General features: G+C 44.5%; 1 protein-coding gene across 6 annotated transcripts in view; it reads left to right on the forward strand.

Moving 5' to 3' along the window:
- KSR2 (kinase suppressor of ras 2) overlaps positions 1–21,763 on the forward strand; it is a 113,582-nt gene that overhangs the window by 77,021 nt on the left and 14,798 nt on the right. For all 6 annotated transcript variants that reach the window (XM_039332583.1, XM_039332578.1, XM_039332580.1 and 3 more), the window contains 4 exons: positions 3,480–3,528; positions 4,914–5,275; positions 18,779–18,875; positions 20,655–20,788. In XM_039332583.1, coding sequence (XP_039188517.1) covers positions 3,480–3,528; positions 4,914–5,275; positions 18,779–18,875; positions 20,655–20,788 — 642 coding nt within the window. The remainder of the gene's footprint in view (positions 1–3,479; positions 3,529–4,913; positions 5,276–18,778; positions 18,876–20,654; positions 20,789–21,763) is intronic.

Consider the following 21,763-nt stretch of genomic DNA (forward strand, 5'->3'; position numbering starts at 1 on the left):
TTTTGAAAGGTGAGAGAACCTAGAATTGGCAGCTGTTCCTACATTAGAGATTAAAGAAGCCCTTTCCGTTTGAACACGCGGCCTCTGAAAAATTAATGCTCCGCTCTCATCTTCTCCGGCCTCGTTCTCACCAAAGCTGATTTCGCCTCGGCGGGTTTTGGGATAAATCCGTCCTCCAGGAAGTTTCCAGGAATCTTCTTGGCTCTCTTTCTCCTCTGGTTTTTCCCCTTCCTTGAAAGCCTGGGATTGATTTTGCTGCGTAGGAGAAGGAAGAAGAGGAGAAGGAGATAAGGAAGAAGGAAGGAGAAGGAGGAGGAGGAGGAGGAAGAGGAGAAGAAGAAGAAGAAGAAGAAGAAGAAGAAGAAGAAGAAGAAGAAGAAGAAGAAGAAGAAGAAGAAGAAGAAGAAGAAGAAGAAGAAGAAGAAGAAGAGGAGGAGGAGGAGGAGGAATAGATTTTTTCATAATGGAGGAGGAGGAGAAGAAGAAGAGGAAGAAGAAAGAAGAAGAGGAAGAAGAAGGAGGAGATTTTTTTCATAATAAAGGAGGAAGAGGAGAAGAAGAGAATTTTCTTATAATAAAGGTGGTGGGGAAGGAGAAGGAAGAGAAAGAGAAGGAGATTGGTTCAATAACAAAGGAGGAGGAGGAGGGGGAGCAGCCTAGTTCCTCTGGCTTTGCATTAACCTGGTCCTCAAAGTTCCTCCCACGCCCCTGCCTTGGGCCTTTCCCCTTGCCCTCTCTCCCACGCTCTCCTCTCTTTGCTTTAAGAATTCAGGGAAGACTGAAGAATCGTCCTTAACGAGTAAAACAGCCCGTTGGCTTCTTTCTTCGCTCACCTTTTCTCTTTAGCAACCGCAGATCTTCGGAGAGTTTAAGAAAGTGAAAAACAATGGTGGCAAAGTTAAAAAGAAATATGGAAATCGGGTATCACCATCGGCTTTAGATTCTGATTTCGTTTGTCCATTCCTCTCGCATCCCTTCTTTCGGCTGATAGCTCCCTTCCCTCTTGCTCCAAAGAGCACAAAGCAGCTCCAGGACCATATGTCTCACACACACACACACACACACACACACACGCACACGCACGCACACAAACCCGTGGTCCCCAACCACTTCCAACAGTTGTCTTGTTAATCTGGCACAGGAAAAGCATCATCCAAATCACGGAGGATAATCATATTAATTGCCTTCTGTTAATTTAATCCGCAGTTCCATTTGCATTTAAATTCCGCAACGAGCCTTGTGTGAATCCGGGTCAGAAAAGAAGGCCCAGAGTCTCTTGGCGAAGTGAGACAGGCAGCCTAAAAGTTTAATGGTTAAATAAATAAGAAGAAAAGCCACACATGCATTGTCCAGGCTGCCACACACATTCTCTCTCTTTCATTTTCATTCTCTTTCTCATTCTCTCTTTCTTTTTCACTTTCTCTCTTTCTTTCTGTCTCTCATTTACATTCTTTCTCTTTCTCTCTTATTCCCATTCTTTCTCTTTTTCTTTCATTCTCTTTCGCATTGTCTCTGTCTCTCATTGTTTCTTTTTCACTTTCTCATTCTTTCTGTCTCTCATTCACATTGTTTCTCTTTCTCTTTCTCATTCTGTTCTCTCTCTCTCTCTCTCTCTCTCTCTCTCTCTCTCTCTCGCTCTCGCTCTCTTTCTGTTTCTCTTTCTCTCTTTCTGTCTCTCTCTCTCTCCTGTTCTTGAAATGTCCCTTCCATTTCTCATGCGACTGATGTTCCGTTCATCACTCTACAAAGCATTTGTTCAAAAATGGATTCATTTGTTTTCATGTCATTAACCATGTAGTTAGCTGACCAGGAAAAAGCAAATTTCAGATGAGTGTCGTACATGTCATTTTTCAGAAACCTAGTGGACGTTGGAGGTTGCTAATGATATATGCCAAAACTTGTATTTCGTCTGGCAACCCATCAAACTGACTCTCAAGAAATTAATATTTGATCTCTGAATCAATTTAGATTTTGGGTGAACTTCAAATGTGTTGTTCCACATTTGTTCAGCACAATTAACTAGTACTCCAGCATGCGTTATAATGTACCGTTATTTTGGCCTGTAAGAGAGTGTTGTTGTTTTTTTTTAATATTGTAAGCCATTTTAGCGATAGCTCTTGGTCTGTTGAAAGGTGTCAGAGGAGAATAATCTTTGGTGTGTTGCTTGCGATGAAAACTGCAAGCCATTTATTCCTTTGAAAGTGGTCATTCGGCTTCTGTCAATCAAGAGCTGAGCTATGTCTACTGTGAAAACTGAATGAAGAATCAGGTCTGAACTGGTGTGAAGTAATAAAACCTTGAGAATGGGTTCATACATCATACAGTTCTGTTAACCATGGTTTGACGGATAGGTCAACGTTGGCTGGTGATAGGCTAAGCCATACTCCTTGGTTGGCAAAGCACAGTGGCTATTTTTCCTACAAAAGGTTAAGCCAAAACCTACAAACCAAAATAATAGCTTAGCATTGTGTCTGAATCCATCCTGGAGTTGCAGAAGAGCTTATATTCCATCCAATGCCCTGTTCAACAGCAACAAAATCTACAACTTGAGCTTCCCTAGCAGTCTGTCTCTACACCTCTTCCATGTACACCAGCCTCAGTGTACAATTGGTTCCCTTGCTTATGGGGATGCCCCGTCATGGCTGTCCCAAAGGTGCTTTTTCAAGAGACTGAACTTTCTCGTTTTTCTTTGAAGACGTTTCGCTTCTCGTCCAAGAAGAGAGCTGAAGAAGTGCCTTTGGGTGAGAAGCAAAATCTCTTCAAAAGAAAAACAAGAAAATTCAGCTGTGTTTTGAAAAAAAAAAGCACCTTTGGGACAATTGATCCCCTTGTTTAGTTGTTCTTGAGGGTCATATTATAGTCAGTAAAAATCATAAGAGCGGGAGGAGTGCTATTGAGGTAGGAAGTATGAAACTGAGACATTTCCTACAGGTGATCATCCAAACTTTAGTTTAACACTAGTTGGTGTGCAATATAAATGTAATCATTCGACTATGGAACTACTCAGGATAAAAAAAAGTAGAGAATAAACAAGGACCTCCGTATTGGCTGTTGAAAAGAATTTTTTTATCCTCAGGATTGATGGCTCTCAGAGGGACACATAACCATCTATTCCAGTGTTTCTCAACCTTGACCATTTTAAGGCATGTGGACTTCAACTCCCAGAATTCCACAGCCAGCAATGCTGGCTGTGGAATTCTGGGAGTTGAAGTCCACATGCCTTAAAATGGTCAAGGTTGAGAAACACTGGTTATTCCCTTTTCTTCCTTCCTAACTGAGACTTTTGTAGGTTACCAAGGCATTCCTTAACCTTACAACTGACTTTCGTTTTAATTTGTAAAGAGAATTGTCGAACACTGTTTCAGCTCTAATGGTTACTGAGAGAGTCTTGGGATGATGATGATGATGATGATGGATTTATTTTCAATAACTCAAGGCAATTTATTTTTAGTAATTTGGGGTGTTTCTTTTCCTCCAAGCCGAGAAGGGAATCCAGTACTTCAAATTGAAGTGGAGCCAACCTCTGAGGTAAGGTCCACGTTAGGAGCGGGGAGACTTTCTTGGGGTGAAACAGAAGGAGCTTTGGGATGAAGGTCTCCGTGATTTCCATCAGTGGTTTGTGGGTTGTTTCGTTTTGGGGCCTCTTCATGGATCGCTCTAGTTATTTTTGATCCGTGCTGCGTTTAATCAGTATTAAATGTCGCATCTAGCTGTAGCTGACCTGGAATAATTAACATGGAACCCATTGTCTCTCACACCGAAAGCTCCACGTCCTGGGTGTCCCACCTGGTGGTTGATGCAGAGAAGGATCTCCAAGGACGAGCTGTTTCATGTGGTTGACACTGGGATGCACGTTATTATTTTGATGCTTCTAAATCACATCTGAATGGGACAGTTAGAAATGACATTATTTGACTGCAGGTGTGTCTTTGCATGAACGTCTGGCTTTTAGGCCACAGGTGGAAAGGAGCGATTCAGAAGTAATTCTCTGACCCCATCATTCGCTAATCCCCTTACTATTCTTTTATCTTCTCCACACAGCTTACCATGTTATTTTCCCCTGAGTTATATATATTGTCTGTCCTTGGGCAAATCAACCAAAGCTTCTTATTACCTTTCAAGGTAATCTTAAAACTGAGGTTTATAGAAAGTTCACTTGTTGCTGAAGTCAATGCTCAAATGCTGGTAGTTGGTAAGAGTGTGGGCAGTTGGTCAAGTGTTGATGGAAGAGGAATCCTAGCATTCTACCTTTTGAGACGTCCCTCTGAGCCAGAAGTTCATAGAGGAGTAAGTGAATTGGCCTATAGTTTCTTAAACCCCACCTCACTCCATGCCCATAATTCTGAGCCTGGTTATAAAGGAGGGGCTAGCCATGCTGCCCTCAGTCTAATCTCAAAAGCAGGCCATCTGGAATTCAGATCAAGAGTGATCTGGTCCTCTTCTAGCAGACTTCCAGACAGAGGGGAAGTGGGAATACCAGAACGAGAAAAAAGGGACTGTGGAAGAAGACATTGAAAAGGTTATAGGTAGGGACTCTAATCACCATCCTTCAGTCCCACTTCCCACTTGCTTTAATCCTGCCTACTGTCGATCTGGAGAAGGAAAGATATCTGTTGGGGCTGGTGGTATTACCCAAGGTGTTGTCAGACCCAAGAAATCAGGAACCAAGGTTACTCAAAGGGGTACAGATTTATTCTAACACTCTCTACAAGAATCTGAACTACTGACAATCAAGGTGAATTGGCAGTAGACAAGAGTCAATGGAATTCAAGGTGGGGTGGACTTAGATCTCCTATGGGTGCGCAGAGACTCGAGACTGATGACATGTTTCACCCCCCCTCCCTCGGGCTCAGCCTGCTCATCTCCTGCAGGTGTGTTGCATAAATCAAGCTCTTCTCTTCTCCCTTGTCCAGACCGAGCAGGGAAACGATGAGGAATCCGAGGACGACTTTGAGGAGATGAATCTCTCCCTCCTCTCAGCTCGCAACTTCCCCCGGAAAGCCAGCCAGACCAGCATCTTTCTGCAGGAGTGGGACATTCCCTTCGAGCAGCTGGAGATCGGAGAGCTGATCGGCAAAGGCCGCTTCGGGCAGGTGTTCCACGGCCGCTGGCACGGTGAGATAGCCATCCGCCTCATCGACATTGAGCGGGACAACGAGGACCAGCTGAAGGCCTTCAAGCGGGAAGTGATGGCTTACCGGCAGACGCGGCATGAGAACGTGGTGCTGTTCATGGGGGCCTGCATGAGCCCTCCCCACCTGGCCATCATCACTAGGTAAGAGGCCCGTTTTGATAACCACCAAACCTTTGAATTTTTCCTGTGTACAAGCTGTAACGAGTGACTTCACCTCCAAATGGGTATTACTTCCCCGGCTGGTAATAATTCACCCGAAGCCCTCAACCAGTTCATTGCACAGAGGGATGAACGGACCACCTCCATCTCATCAGTGACACCAATTATGGAGTGGACCCTTAAGGAGGAGAGGTTCGACTTTCTGAGGACCGGTTAGTGTCCTGGGGATGCTATAAGCCAGGGGTCTTCAAACGTGGCCCTTTGATGACTTGTGGACTTCAACTCCCAGAATTCTTCAGCCAGCATGCCTGGTCGAGGAACTCTGGGAGTTGACGTCCACAAGTCATCAAAGGACCATGTTTGAAGACCCCTGTTGTATAGCAATCACAATTTCAAACAAAGTTGAGACTGGATTGGAAGACCCATGCACAGCTTCTCTCTCTCCCTCCCTCCCTCCCTCCCTCCCTCCCTGCTATAAGCCAGGGGTCTACCAACTTGGCCCTTTGATGACTTGTGGACTTCAACTTCCAGAATTCCTCAGCCAGAGTGGGAGTTGAAGTCCACAAGTCATCAATGGGCCACTTTTGAAGACCACTACTATAAGCCTTCATTGCTATCCTTTCCCAGAGAAAAGCCGTTCTGGTAAACCTTGCCTTGGCCTCACTGCTCAGCTGTCAAAGAAGAAAAATGGCAAAACCGTATTTTAAGGCATCCGCTGGGGGGGGGCGGCGGCAGAGTATTCTGTTTTCCAGCTTAAACAGATGTGCAAAAGGCTTCTTCGCTCTTCTTCCAAGCAGGCAGCCTGTTCACATTTTGTCACCTTGCAGGAGCTGGCGGCATTCCCAGCCCTGACTTCCTTTGGTTCTTAGCCTTTTTTCACCTAAGGTCAGCACCTGTCATTATCCGAGCGGCCCCAGAAGAACTTGGCGTCTGATTATGGAGTGTTTTCATGTCTTCAGCAAAATCATTGACTTTGGGGGTTTCCCAGCACTGACTTTGCATTCGCTTCGTTTAAAATGCAAAGCAGCATATTCGCGACTGGGCCCAACGATTGGCCGTCTGGTCTGTGGCAGTGATGTGCAAAGAATGTTTATTTCAGATGCTGCGTTGGTGGAAAACACCTGAGCATTTAAGGGTGTGTGTGTGTGTCTCAGTTTAGTCTTTCTTACTTTCTGGAAGACCACAGAAAGAACTGGAAGACAATCTGGGCTTTTATGCTCAGTACATGCTGGGATCCAGCCGTTCTCCAGCTCAGCACCTTGGAGAGGGGTGGCAAGAATTTCTCAGCTAGCTTTTAGCATACAATAAACCTATCTATTCCTTTAAGCTGCCTGGACTCCCGACTTCCTGCGCTTGAAGAGATAATCTAAAAAGCAGGGTCGACATTTAAGCAAAGAAGTCAATAGAAGTAGGGGGGGGGGGGATTCACAATAGGCACAATTGTACTGGAGTAGAGAGGCAGGATGAGGTTCCAGCAAGATGTGAGGGCTCAATCTTTAAATGCTTCGGCATTAGCAGAATTGCATCATCTTTTTTTTCTTTTTTTTAAAGGTAGAATTTTCAGGTTGTGGCAAATACATAAGTGCCAGTCTTTGGCCAAAGGGTCCCCCCTGAGCTTTGCTCAACTAATATCCTTCGCATTGAAATGATTTTCACAGAGGTTGTAAACACCGCTCGCCTTTACGCGACGCTTTTTCCCAAGGTGATGTGATAGGAACTCTGGGCTGGGCTGGGGGGGGGGGAAGAAATTCATCAGAATGGCTTGTGAGTCTTTGCCCTCCAGGGACTCACAGCACGGATGTGTGGCATCCCTCTTAATTAGTTTTCTGCTAGGACAGATGCGATCACAAAGTCTGCTCAGCGCTCCGAAGGCTGCAGTACCACAGGCAGGGTGTCCTGTTCCTCTCCGTGGCAGCTCTTTCATGTGGCACTATTATTATTATTTTTTTTTACCACATCAGCAGACAAGGCCTACCCCTTTTACTTTGACTTCAGATGGTCCTGGAACTTAGCATTGTTGGAAAACTGAAGGAAAGATGGAGAACAAGAAGAAGGAAGTGGAGCAAAGGCACAGGACCAAGATTCGCTAAGACTGTGTTTCTGAACTGTGGGGTCCTTGGTGCTTTCTGAACTTGGTAGTTTTCTTGCCGACGTTTCATTACCAACTTGAGTAACATCATCAGTGCTACCTGGTTGGGTAAAGAAACATCTGCAAGAAAACCACCAAGCTCAAAGAGCACCAAGGACGCTAACTTTAACCCTGACCTACCAATACTCTTCTTCTATTCGTGTTTATTAAGTTTGGCAACTTTAAGAACCATGGATTTCAACTCCCAGAATTCCCCAGCCAGCCAGAAATGTTGCTGACCTCATAACTTGATAAGAAAAGCAGACTTTTTGGATGATCTGCTGTTTATAAGCTCTGGGCACCAGAAATAGTGTCCGAAATACAATTTGTTTAACCTGAGACTGTGAGCAAGCTTTTGGTTTGGAAAAATTTCAAAGGTCTAACCTAGACCATCCTGGGCTAGATGGGAATGGTCTCGCCTGCAGAAGGAGACTTGCCTGTTTTCCCAGGACAAGAGTGGATCCATGTTTTAAAAAGTAACTTCTTCCAAGTCAAGGAAACCAAACGTGGTAGCAATCTTCCAATATCTGAGGGGCTTCCACAAAGAAGAGGGGGTCAATCTATTCTCCAAAGCACCTGAAGGCAGGGCAAGAAGCAATGGATGGAAACTAATCAAGGAGAGAAGCAACCTAGAATGAAGGAGAAACTTCCTGATGGTGAGAACAATTAACCAGTGGAATGACCTGCCTCCAGAAGTTGTGGGGTGCTCCATTATTGGAGGTCTTCAAGAATAGACTAGACAACTACTTGACCCGGATGGTTTCCTGCTTTGGGCAGGGGACTGGACTAGAAGACCTTCCCTTCCAACTCTGTTGTTCTGTTAAAGGGGAACTTATCGATACTTTCAAATCCTTGCAAGCTCCCAACCCCAAAATGGGTAAACAACCTTCCCCGTTTTGGTAAGTCGCGCTGATTAAACAATCATAAAAGGAAACACGTTTAAATGTGGAGCTTCTTGATGAAAGCTGATCAAACGTGATCGCTTGCTAAACTGGCCCCCTGGCAGTGGTGAAACGGCTTTAAATCCTGCTTTTGCAGGCTTTTCGCTGGATTCGTGTCATTAATGAGACTTCGCTTTGGAGAAAGAAAATTATTAGGCTCCAGCAGCTGGTCTCAGAAAGAGGGGCTTCATTAAGGAGTTGTTATTCCTGCACATTTTGACTAACTCACACTTAATTATGACTGTGCCAAAGAAATACCGAGAGCAAAAAAAAAACCTGTTTCTTCTACGAAAGCGTTTTTCAAAAACAGAAAAAAAAATGTTGCTAGAGATGAAAGAGTTCTCCTCTGTGTGCTTTCTACATTTTTATTTTAAAAAAGATTCCCCTTCATGGCCAGGAAAACATGTTTTAATGACCCGGAAATGTTTTTTTTATTTTTTTATTTGATGCCTCACTTTAGCTTTGCACAGAGAGGGCAACAGGGGAAAGTCCTGAACATTTTTTGTGAAAATGCGTGGTGCAAAGTTCTTGAAATGGATATCAAACAGAAACCAACTCACAACTGGCCGTTGCATATTCTGGTATAAGGAGAATGGCTTGAGGCCAGTGTCCCTATAGCAAAGTTTGTTTACGTTTCTGGAGGGGGAAAAAAAACCACATTTGTCCCAAGGATGCAAACTTCAAAGATTGCATCAACTTTAAATTGTAGCAAAGCTTTAATTGAGGCAACTTCTTCAGCTATATTATAGGTTTCAGAAGCTTACATAAGACTTCAAATAGTTTTTAACTCCATGTTGAAACAATATCACCTACTATAGCTAAGTCCAGGAAGGAAAAAGAACAACTAACTCATTAGGAGCTGTCCAAGGTGCTATCATTACCTTCTCCGATCATATTTTTGAGTTGGCTTTGATCATTTTATCGAAATATTAACTGCATAGTCTTGATTTTGTTATCGCTGAACCTTGACTGGACTTTAATATCCTTGACTGGCTATTTTGGGACATTAATACCAGCTTATTCTGCAAAATTTCAATTGCCTACTCTGGCTGTTTGTTTCACTTGTAGAGATCTAATGGAACGTATGAAAGCAATATTCTTTCTAAGGGTTTACTGAAAAGAAGCAATTTAGTTAAATTAGAATTTTTCGCACCGCTATGCAATGAATCCCTGCCCTATTATCTCCTTTGTTCTCAGTGTCACCAGACATTTGAAAGAAAAAAGAAAAAAAGAAAAAAGGCCGTGGAAGTGATCCTTTGCGTGGAAGCTGCACTAATACCTTTTCTTTCCTTTCCTTTCTTTTTTATTTTGCAATTCCTTCTCTACCGATTCTGCTGAGGCTGTTTTGCCCTATTCAGAAGTTTTAGGCTGAATGGCCCCCATTTCTCTGCCCGTCTCTTCTTTTCGTACACTTTCTCTCACCTTCTTCCTTTCCTAGCGTTTACAGTAATGAAGCCCATAAATCATATAATAAATAGCTATTGACTTCCGTCCGCGGCCAAATCACAACGGATCGACCTGTGAGACTACTGCTTTACCTCAATCGATAGGAAGCCCATAAAGGAGAATAAATCTTGATAGAGACCGACAAGAGAGCGGGGGAAAGTCAATATACGTATTAACACATACATTAAAGGAAGCCCTATCTACCTCTGGAGAGGTGTCATCTTATTTTGACAGCTGGCAAGGCAAAGCAGGAAGGGAGGAAAAGGAAAAGAAAGTGACTAACTTAGAGAGCCCCCCCCATTTTATTCCTCGTACAACTAAGCATTTATAGGAAATTGGTGCTATATTCTATGTCTGGAAACAAAGAAAATGGTAATACAGTGTTACCCAAGGCCATGGTGACACTAAGACTTCAAGGCGGTTTTTCCTGACTTACTGACCCCACTACTACTATTGGCATTGCATGAGATTTCCCAGGCAGCAGTAATCTGTAAACTGTATCTTGGATTTCTGTGTTGGGGAAACCTGGATTACAGGATTTTGCCTTGATCTTCTTTGGAGGAGGAGTTTGTAGGTGAAGGGAACTTGAAGGTTCCGTTGCTTGTACAGTACTCAGACTCTGTATTGGTGTGGCGTGAAACGGGACTCCCCAGGATTTGAAAAAAAAATACCCCCTTTCTTTTTCCCGGCATACCACCATAACGTTCAGTCCATATTGTGGGCTCCTTGGTGCTCTCTGAGCTTGGATGTTCTCTTGCAGACGTTTCATTACCAAACTAGGTAACATCATCCGTGCTAATAGGGAGCAGGGTTTGCTATTGAGGATGTTACCTAGTTTGGGTAATGAGATGTCTGCAAGAGATGAGCCCCTTTATGTATTCAAGAGATCCAAGTCCAGCCCACCATGAAGTCCTTATGTACCGCCAAATTGCATTGACTGTTAGTAGTTTAGATTCTTGTAGAGAGCTTAAGCTTAGAATAAATCTTGATATCCATTAGAACTGCCTGGATCTCCTGATTTCCCTGGCGCTTGGCAGTAGAGTCAAATACTTCTAAGTAAACAAAAATACATAAGATATGAAAAAGGTATAGTTCTCCCTCCCTCTCTCCTCTCTCTTCTCTCTCTCCCTCCCTCCCTCGCTTCTTCCCCTCTTCTCCCTCTCTCTCTCTCCCTTTCTCTCCCTCTCTTCTCTTTCTCTCCCTCCCTCCCCCTCTTTTCTTTCTCTCTCTCTCTCTATCCCTTCCTCCCTCTTTCTTTCTCTCCCTCCTTCTCTCTCTCTCTCTCTCCCTCCCTCGCTTCTTTCCCCTTCTTCTCTCTCTCTCCCTTACTTCTTCCCCCTCTTTTCTCTCTCTCTCTCTCTCCCTCCCTCTCCCTCTTTTCTCTTTCTCTCTCTCTCCCTCCCTCCCTCCCCTCCTCTCTCTGCTATGGCTCCTACAAAGTCACGATGGCTTGTTAGCTTGATTCATTTTCCCCCGCTGCCTCCAGCTTGTGTAAATAGATCACATATCTCTTCCCCAGCCTCACCGACCCTCCCCCCCTAGTCAAACAAGCCACTGGGGATTGCGCTCGCTTGGCTGAGCATTCCTCAGACCGATTGCACATTCCAAATGGGTTCTACCTTAAGAAGACAGGGAGGTTGGGAATGACCGCCCTGCGGTCAGCAGCGCCATAGGGCAACTGTTCTCTCTTGCTCTCCCTCCCTCCCCCCTCCTCCCCCACCCTTAACGGTAATAGCCTGTTAATAGTAAGCTCCGTCCCTTGGCTAGTGTTGGGGCTGTTACAAAGCAATGGGACTTCCTTCGTGTCTTCACCTTTCAAAGGCCGTGTGGAATTCATTGTGCGTATGCGCGAGTAGGCAGGTAGTCCTCAATTTACAACCGTTCCTTTAGTGACCGTTCGAAGTTGCAGCACCACTGAAAAAACTGACTTAACGACCGTTTTTCACGCCGACCACCATTGCAACATCCCCAGGGTCACGTGAGCAAAATTCAGGCGCTTGGCAACTGACTCGTACTCATGACGGTCGCAGTGTCCCCGGGGTCATGTGATCCCCTTTTGCGACCTTTCTGACGAGCGAAGTCATGAGTCTGTTGAGGAAGACAAGAGGGCAGCTTCTCCATGAGAAGGAGATGGTCCAGATAAGATCTTCTTGCCTAGAGCACTGGTCTTCAAACTAGGCAAACTTTAAGACTTGTGGATTCAGCTTTCAGAATTCCTCAGCCAGGTAGTCCTCTATTTATGACCAGTAGCTTAGCAATCATTCAAAGTTACGACGGACCCTTTCCCCCCCAAAAGCACCTGCGATATCCCTTGGTCAATTTACTTCCGGTTTCCAGCCAAAAAACCCCCCAAACTAGTCCATAACAAACAATGGGTTCCCTTCAGGATTGCGGCATTTGCTTTATGACTTCTGCAAAAAAGGTCATAAAATCGGGTCAGTTACATGACGACTTGCTTTACAACTGTCACAACTTACAACCGCTAATTGCCAGGCTGCGCTCCAGTCGTTACTTGAGGACTATCTGTAACCAGTGTGGAAATCAGGGTAGCCTTTTCAGTGTACTTCTTCAGCGTGTGCAGATCAATCGACATTTAATTTTCAAACCAGAATTATTTCTGTTAGGAATAATAGGAGCTAATTACGAGGAAGATTGCAGATATTTAACACTGCGCGTACTAACGGCAGCAAGAATTGTAGTTGCCCAACATTGGAAAAATGAAAACTTAACCAGCTGAAGAAGTACTAATCAAGAAGATTCTAGAGTGTACAGAAATGGATAGGTTGACTTTAAAGAGAAAAGAGAAAGAAGACTCGGTGTACTTTAGAACATGGGATAACGTCTATCCATGGCTAGAAAAACAAGTCAGAGAGAAAGGAATGTGATATGTAATGTTGAATATATATTAGCAGGAAGGCGGCTATTGAGTGATTAATTAACATACGGCTTATGATAATGAACTATTATCTATTATTGTTTGTTAAACACATGAATCCAGACATTATGCCGTTTGCTAAACATTGAGAATGTTATTTGGGGAAACCCCAACCTTACCTAAATCCCACCCCACCCCAGACCCCACCTTATTCCTAACCTCATAAAAACTAATAAAATCAATTTTAAAAAAATCTTTAATTTTCAACCATCCATCTGACCTTGCCGTGGGTCCACAGGGAGTCAAACGCTGGGCAGGATTTGACCTGCTATGAGTCAGTTACCTCAATGTAGGAGCATCTGTAAGGCTACCATAGCGTGAATTTCCCATCATCAGCCTGGCTGTTTACAACCTTCGTTCGTTGGTAAACATTTTGTCCTCTAGCCTTCGAATCTAGCATGGACACCCATGAATCCAAGGGGGAAACCAAATTAGGCATGCCGCATTTCAGCAAAGCCAGGGAAAACAGAACTTATTTCACATTCCTTGTACGGAAAGGTTGAGCCTTTTTACAAAGCCAGGTGCTCCTTAATTGGCCAATTTAATGGTGCCGAGACCTTGTTTGGGGTGCTTGACTCACACGGCGTTGCCAGGTCCTCGCTTCATATTTGCAAATTTGTTTTCCAAGAGCGGAGCTGTGCTGGTATAAAGGGCTTGGGTTCCTCCTCCTTCTCCTCCGAGAGGGAATCGGGAGGTGTGCATATCAAAGAGAGTTTGGCTTTCTTTCATTTGCAAAAATACACCTCTTAAACATGCCTGTTGAAAGAGTTTCGGGTCAATAGCACCTTTGGAAAGTGGGGGGGGGGGGAAATCAAAGAAAACCCAGCAATTTTCAGCTAGGGAGAGCAGAAACATTACCGTGATCTTTTGACTCAATCGAGGTATTTTTCTTTGAGACTGAAGCCTAGTTGAAGGAAGTGGAAAGAAAACAACCCACCAAACAGAACCCTTGAAAAGATCGGGCAGGTGGCTTCTTAATAGGCCCAGGTGTTGCAAGGTGGCAGCCACAAAACCGTGTGTACTTACATATGAAAGGCTCCCACTTCTTCATCAGAGCGTCTCTGAGCCTCTAATATTTGCTCTCCTCCTTTTCTTCCTCATCTGACTGATCAAGTCTACTTGGAAAAAAATGCTTCAGAGAGCTCTCGGCATCTCTCTCTTTTTTTCTCTTGCGCAAACTTCTTCTACATTGTGCCTTCTTCTACACTGAACATGTACTGAACCTACTTGGGGATGCAACTAACTGTTGCTTGGTAATAAAGCGTATTGTCCCAGGATCGAGCCCTTGAAAAAGATACCCAAATCTGTTCCACTGGTTGATTGTCCTCACTGTCAGGAAGTTTCTCCTTAATTCCAGGTTGCTTCTCTCCTTGATCAGCTGCCAACCATTGTTCCTCGTCCTTCTCTCTGGTGCTTTGGTGAACAACCTGGCCCCCTCTTCCATGTGGCAGCCCCTCAGATACTGGAACACTGCTATCACGTCTCCCCTATTTCTTCTTTTCTTTAGACTAGCCAAACCCAAGTCCCGCAGCCGTTCTTCGTATGTTTTAGCCTCCAGGCCTTTGATCATCTTAGTTGCTCTTCTCTGAATCTTCTTGGGACTGCTGAAACCCTTTCTCAGAGAGCTAATGACCTTCAGCAGTCCCAAGAAGGTCCCACACCCATTTGCACTCTGATTCAGGAAGACACAGATAAACCCCCAAGTGGCCTCAACGACTCTCAGAGAGCGAACGACAGATCTTCAAAGGACTGACAATCAGATGACTGCAAAGGAATAGAAATCCTTCCATTCCCCACCACTCAGTGGGCAACTGAACATGGATGATTGAGAATCTTAAAAAGATACCTTCTGAAGAACATCTGGTGGCACAGGGGTTAAATTGCATTATTGCAGGCAGTCTCTGCCCACAGCCAGGAGTTCAGTCCTGACCAGCGTTCCATCCTTCCGAGGTCAGTAAAACGAGACCCAGATTGTTGGGGGCAAGATGCAAATAACTCTTTGCATCGTAAACCCCCCCCCCCCAAGAGAGTGCTGGAAAGCACCATGGAGTTGTATATAAGCCTAAAGGCTATTGCTATTGCTATTTCCATCAGCAGTCACTGAAGATCTAATCTTGTGTACAGTGGCTTTCTATAAACGTTTGCTTTTCAAAGGCCATAACACCATCCCAGAGATGGCATAGCAGTACAGAAGGGGGGGGGGAACACACACAAAAATCAGCACATAAGACAATGCCAGTGTTCTTTGCCAAGAGGACAGAAGAAAAGAGAGAGAGATAAATTGTCAGGTGCATGAGGAAGCACCCTCGTCCCCTCTGGGAGAAGACGTTGAGTGCCGAGTTATTAAAAAATCTTGAATGTTCAGTAACTGCGCAGCTCCCCGAGATTCTCTTGCTGAATTAGGGTTGACATCTGCTGTTCCTCAACAGGTTTCTCCCTCAGCTTTACAAACAGCCTTCTCCATGCTTGGAAGAACTCTTCCTTTCCAATTTAATCAGGAGAGGCCACCGAGAGGCTTGTTCAATTTGCCTTTTGAGCAGCACTTCAAAGCAGATTCGCAGGTGTCACCCTAAATGACAGACTAGTAAATCCTCAAAGACAAAACCAAACTGAAAGAAGAGAAACTGGGAGATCAAAACTGACATCCATCCATGCCTGCTCAATGGGATCTTCATTCTGCATGGGGTCAAAGGAGCAGATGTGCTTTGTTGGCCTTCGTTCAGCCTTGAAGAACATCTGAAATGAAGTTGAGGGCCACTCATACATGTTCCTTGACTCTTATTTCAGGATCTGGAGTGTTTTGTTTGGCTTTGTAAATGTACGCGCAGCCTAATTGGGGAAGTGTTATTTTAAAAGAGTTCCTCTGGAAAGGAAACGATAAAAGTTTTAGGCAGCAAGCTAATTTTTATCTTATTTATTAATTTTCAGGCCACCCTTCTCGCTGATACTGTACTTTGTTACTTGCCACCCACTTCATTTTCTGCTACGGGTTTGGTACACCATTTTTCCCACCACAGAGAGAAAAACGCTTGAGGATCCCAGAGAGTTTTAATTTTGTAGAAAATATATCTTAGCAATTGATACGGGGAAAATGACAGAGCATGAACAGGATCAGCTCACTCTGCTAACTCAAGGCCCAGGAAAAGATCAGCATCCTTTAAGCAATCCTTATCTCTGTCCAGTCCTTAGAGATTGTATTTTGTGTGTGTCTGTGTGTGGTTTACTTGCTTTCAGAATGAGAATTTTAGTGTCAGCAAACGTGTCAGTTCTGTGTGCTTTTGGCTTCACCCAGAGAATGTGGTGGAATGTAGTCTGGATTCCCAAGACGGTGGGGTTACATTCCAGAGGGCAAAGCTTAGAAAGTCTGGTAGGCAGCAAGAGGATTAAAACAGCTCCTCCCTAGCAATTCCCAGAGTGTATCTGTAGTTATGCAAATAGGTGCTTTAATCTGGCAAGATTCTGTCTATAGGTGAAGAGCAATAGGAAGCTATTCTTAAGTCACTCCAGGTGGTTCTTGGGGCCTGACAGAAGGTCCCATTCATTGGAGCTTGGTCTTCAAGGTGTCTGTCATTCACAATTTTCAAATACAGGAAGAGGGGAAAGGATAGCCTTGCAGAGATGGTGATAATAGTTTCTTCTCCATCCCATTCTTGGCCCCGCCCTGCTCCTGCCACCTGTGACAGGTACTGCTCTCTGGTGCAGGTATAAATGTTTGTACACGGGGAAATGATAACAGGGCTAGCGTCAGGCCCGAAAACCAAGGAGGAAACATTGTTATTCTTCCAAACTGCTGTCTTTATTATTTCACAGCTATAGACAGAATTGTGCCGAAGTGAAGCACTCTACTCTCTGCATCTACCATGTACTTTGAGAACTATTAGGGAGGAGCTGTCTTCATCCTCTTTCTCTCACAGGTAACATCTGGACCGAGCCAGCTTTTACTCCTCTGGTTATCCAGCCTGCTCCATTCCGTCACATCTAAGGCTCAGCTTAGGTACTTCTGAAATATACAGTATACTCCCTTCTCACCATGGGGTAGCTACCTCTTTGGTAGTAACAGGGGCCACAGACAGGTTACGCCGAAGGAGGCTCAGCTGTGGCTTGACTGTTCCACTTGACCTGGTCATCTTCTGTCTTTGCACACCCTTTTCTCAACGTAATTAAAACACCCATGGAGGAGTCCGCTCTTTCAGTGTGGCTGGTTTGCCTCCATGTTCCTTATATATTAGACCACCTGCTCCGAGTCTGTATGGACTCCCTCAGGAGAAGCTGAGCAGTTCCTACCATCTCCAGTTCTTTCTCATTAATGCCTGCCCCGGCTTCTGAAGACGTTTTGAATTTCTACCACAGCAGGCCCCGACGAGCAGGCTGCTTGATTTGCAGAATTGTTCAGAGTGGGATGCGACGGCCACACAGCTAGCCCATCTGCAGGGTCCAGTTACCCCATTGTTCTGGAGATGAGGTGTGACGAGAAGCACCAAAGAGACAGTGGGTGGGCTCGCAAGTCTGCTTGGCCCATTGAACCCAGGCTCCTGCCAGGCATCACTTCACACTTGTTGGAAAGGCAGAAAAATCAGAAATGTCATCAGGAAAACAACGATCCTGCGCCGTGTCCTTTCTCTTTCTTCCCCCATATGGGAAATGAAATAGACCTTATTCTGGAAAGCATCGTGGTCTGTGTTGTATACCAGGGCAAAAACGGGAGCGGATGTCCAGCATTCAACAACATAAAAAGTCCATAGAAGCTGGAATGTTGTGTTGCAGTTGATGTGGGTAGCACAAGACCGGGGGGGGGGGGAGGATGCATCCCTGCCTCTCTTTCCTCTCGCAACAGAACCAGGTTAAATCCACACCTGCGATCCTCCAAACTGGCTTTCGTTTCAGAGGGTTTATTCTCAGGTATTCAGCTTGTGCTTCCCCCCTTTGCCCGTAACGAGTGAGCGTAGGTGGGCAAGAGAGCCGGTGTGTGCGTGCTGGAGAAGGGGGTCTTTTCAGTGGGGGGGGGAGAAGTCGAGGCAGCATCCACCCACAGGCTCCATTACATGATTCAAATGTCAATACAGATTTTAATTGGTTTCAGTGTCCCCTCCTTTCTCCCCAGCACCGGCAGCTGCATTGGGTAATTAAGACTCCACAAATAGATCTTCTCGGCAGCAGAAAAAGGGAGATGGGCAAATCTTGCCCGGCTGATGGTTTTATTTTATTATTATTATTTTCTCTCTCCCTCCCCCCCCCCTCCTCTCTTTTGGGAGCCTGGTCTTCGTGTCACAAGGCTCTCGTTTTTTTGCATGGGCCAAAGGCGTGCGTAAAACTAGGCATGGGGGATATGCAGAATCTCTGAACATCCCAAATTGAACGGAAGGTGCCTCCCTACATATAATCTTCTCTACAAGACCCAAACTGTTATGTGTTGTTCTGATTGGAAATCCATCTCTTTTTGTTCCATTGTGGGTTTTTTGGTTTTTTTTTTCTCTTCTCTTTTTCTCTTCTTTCTTTGTTTCTCTGTCTCTCTGTTCCTTCCTTCCCTTTTTTCTTTCTGTTTCTCTTTCTCTCCCTCTCTTTTTCCTTTTCTTACTCAATTCTTCTATTTCTGTTTGTCTCTATCTTTCCTTCTTTCTCTCTTTTTATTTGTGTCTTTCTCTTTCTCTCTTCTTCTCTATCTCTGTCTTTGTCCTCTCTCCTTCCTTCCTTCTTTCCTTCATTGCTTCCTCCCTCCCTTCCTCCCTCTCTTTCTCTCTTTTTCCTTTTCTTTCTCTATTCTTCTATTTCTGTTTATCTCTCTTTTCCTCTTTCTCTCTTTTTATTTGGGTCTTTTTCTATCTCTTTCTCTCTTCTTCTCTATCTCAGTCTTTGTCCTCCTCCCTCCCTCCCTCTTTCTTTCTTTCTTTCTTTCTTTCTTTCTTTCTTTCTTTCTTTCTTTCTTTCTTTCTTTCTTTCTTTCTTTCCAGGTTTCATGGCAGGCTTTTGGGGGGACCAGTTTCCCTCTCCTTCCCCTTGCTACAATCAGCCACTTAAAATTCCGCTCTTCTTTTCAGCTTGTGCAAAGGACGAACCCTCTATTCGGTGGTGAGAGATGTCAAAATGGTCCTGGATGTCAACAAAACACGACACATTGCTCAGGAGATTGTCAAGGTAGGAGAGGGGAGGAGGAGGAGGAGGAGGAGGAGGAGGAGGAGGAGGAGGAGGAGGAGGAGGAGGGGCTTGCTCCCAGCATGTCCTGGGCAGTCTCGAGTGAGTAATTTGATGCCGGGTGTAGAAATCACCGCTACAATCCCTAAATCTCAAAGCTGGTAAAAAAAAAATAAAAAAATCCCCCCACACATTTAAAGGTACTGAAACAATGAAACCCACTGAAAATAATTCCTATGCAAACCTAGAGACAGATGGATATTTAGAAGGCTTTTTATAGAGGCTACCACAAATGTTAGTCGTCTGTATCTCGGGGGGCAGTTGGGGGAAAGCTCTTCTCATCCATGAGAGTGGTGAGATTCTCTGTCTCCGCCCCCCCCAAAGAAACATGCCCTAAGATTAGACCTGGAAGGATACTCCTTAGGATGAGTCCTGTGACTTGTATTTCTATTTGTGGTGAGCCAGATTCTCTGACCTTCAGCCCCAAATGTGGTTGTTACCAAAGAGTCATCTCTAGTGTCAAGGTAACGATTTAACAACTAACCAGCTTATGTAATGCAAGATGTAATGATGGGAATGACTCAGCAGGGTCTGCGTCTCTTTAAGAGCCTTTGTGTAAAGGGAGGGCTCCCCTGCTATGTTCTTTCTCTTCCGTTTTCCTGTTGTAATCCTGGTGTGTTGGATCCTGTTGTATTAGCACGTGTATGTATATTGTTCCTGGGGTATGATATTGTAGATAGTGTAAGATAAGACACCATTTACTATATAGACCACTGTTTACCGTGTTTACTCCTGGGTTATCTCGCGCAATAAGACTGTGCACATTCTGACATCTAGCCATTGGGTAGCATCTCTTTGGGCGCTCCTATAAATCCCTTGATGAATGCCTGGAGGAGAGACAAAACTGTGCAATTTAGCCAAGAAGCCGGTGACTCACCTTCTCTCTAGACATATCTTTTTTCTAAGAGACTATCGCCAGTAGGGCCTAAGATGGCAGTTTTTGTGAGTACTGACTGGAGCTTTTTACAGAGGAGAAAAGGTGATGACAAATCGCCTTGCCTCCGCATCCATTATGCTTCTAAACCGTTAACACCACTGCTGCATGCAAGCCAGAGGTGGATTTGAGATTACGGTGGGGGCCGGTGAGCAGAGAATGATCCATCTTCACCTTTGGTTATCCCATTGGTTAATTGCTCTCTCCATTAGGAAATTTCTCCATAATTCTGGGTTGCTTCTTCTCTCCTTGATTAGTTTCCCTCTAATGTTTCTTGTCTCGCCTTCTGGTGCTCTGGAAAATAGGTTGAACCCCCTCTTCTTTGTGGCAGCCCCTCAAATATTGGAACAGTGTTATCCTGTCCCCTTTGATGGGCAAGCTCTCTTCTTGCTACCAGGGTCAAACCTAAACCAGTGGCTTTGAATTATAATAATGAGGATATTGATGAAATGCTAGAAAGAGCTCTGAGTGATTTGACAGTGGATCAGATTGATGGCCAAACGTCCAAGGTCCTTCCCAGCCTTATGATTCTCTATTTCTGTGCTTCTTTTATCAGAGATCTTTAGACATTCTGCTTAACCTGTCTTGATCTGGGTTTGGAGCTGATGGGCTTTTAAGGGACCTTTGGACTTTATTGTAAGATGCCTTCTAGATCAACCAACATCTAAAATGGATCCCAAAATTTTTTTTGAGGGGGGGGGAAACATGTGTATATAATTCTAAAAATTGTTTTGAAATGGCCCAGAAGTCTCTCTGCAACTCTTCACTCCGTTTCCTTGTTTTAACAGGGAATGGGCTACCTGCACGCGAAGGGGATCCTCCATAAAGATCTCAAATCTAAAAATATATTCTACGACAACGGGAAAGTGGTGATCACAGATTTCGGCCTCTTCAGTATATCTGGAGTTCTGCAAGCAGGCAGGTAGGTTGGAGAAACGTCACCTTCCTTCGTTCCCGTTCCCTCCTTTTCCACCTCTTCGATGGCTGTTACGTTTCCAAGCGCAACGCTGGACAATACGAAGCCTTATCGAAGGCATTTTGATTTCCCGGGAAGAGGCATTTTGATTTAGTTCTTGGGAGGGTTTTATAAGACCACATTCGGATGCCCTTTTCCGGGGTGGCAGAGAGACTCCATCAAGAAGGAGACTTCCTTCCATTCTTTCACGGAACTGGCTCAATTTTGGTCCCGAGAAGGTGCAAAATGAATTTTGTGCAGGCATTAATCATAGCTGGGCAGCGATGCTGTGGATTTCAAAGCAAAGAAGGCAAATCAAACGCATTTCATTTTCAGAGAATTGTGCCCGCAGAGAGACAGATATCTTTGGAATCTCTCCACATACATACATCACAGAACATAGAACATAGAATAGCTGGATTGAAAGGGACCTTGGAGGTCTTCTAGTCCAGCCACCTGCTCAAGCAGGAGATCCTATAATATTCTGGACAAATGGCTGTCCAGATTCTTCTTGAAAAGCTCCAGTGATGGAGCACCCACAACCTGTGCAGGCAAGCAGGGTGCAATTCCCATGGAATTAAAATTCGGGAAATATTTATCAAGCATTTTATGACACAAACATTGACATAAAATCGTTGATGACATCACACACAATGTCATCCAGACCTTTTTCCGAGCAGGGGCCACTTTCGTCGCTCTTCCCACGTTCCATCTTTCTCTCTAGAAATTTAATTAATTTGTTTCGAGAACATTTTTTTTTAAAAGGCAATTTTCATGGCTTGCGGTCTGCGATTTAGATGTAACATTGTACTTACAGGTTCTTTCCCAAATCAAAAAGGAAAAGAAAAGAAAAGAAAAAAAGGAATGGAATTAAACCCCAGCTATTGTGCAGATTTTCCTTGCCGCTAATTATTGCTTTATTGCAAAGCTGCCTGCGAGATA

The sequence above is a fragment of the Crotalus tigris genome, unplaced genomic scaffold (assembly GCF_016545835.1).
Source record: "Crotalus tigris isolate CLP2741 ecotype Arizona unplaced genomic scaffold, ASM1654583v1 scf7180000024461.5605484, whole genome shotgun sequence".
Taxonomy (NCBI): Eukaryota; Metazoa; Chordata; class Lepidosauria; order Squamata; family Viperidae; genus Crotalus; species Crotalus tigris.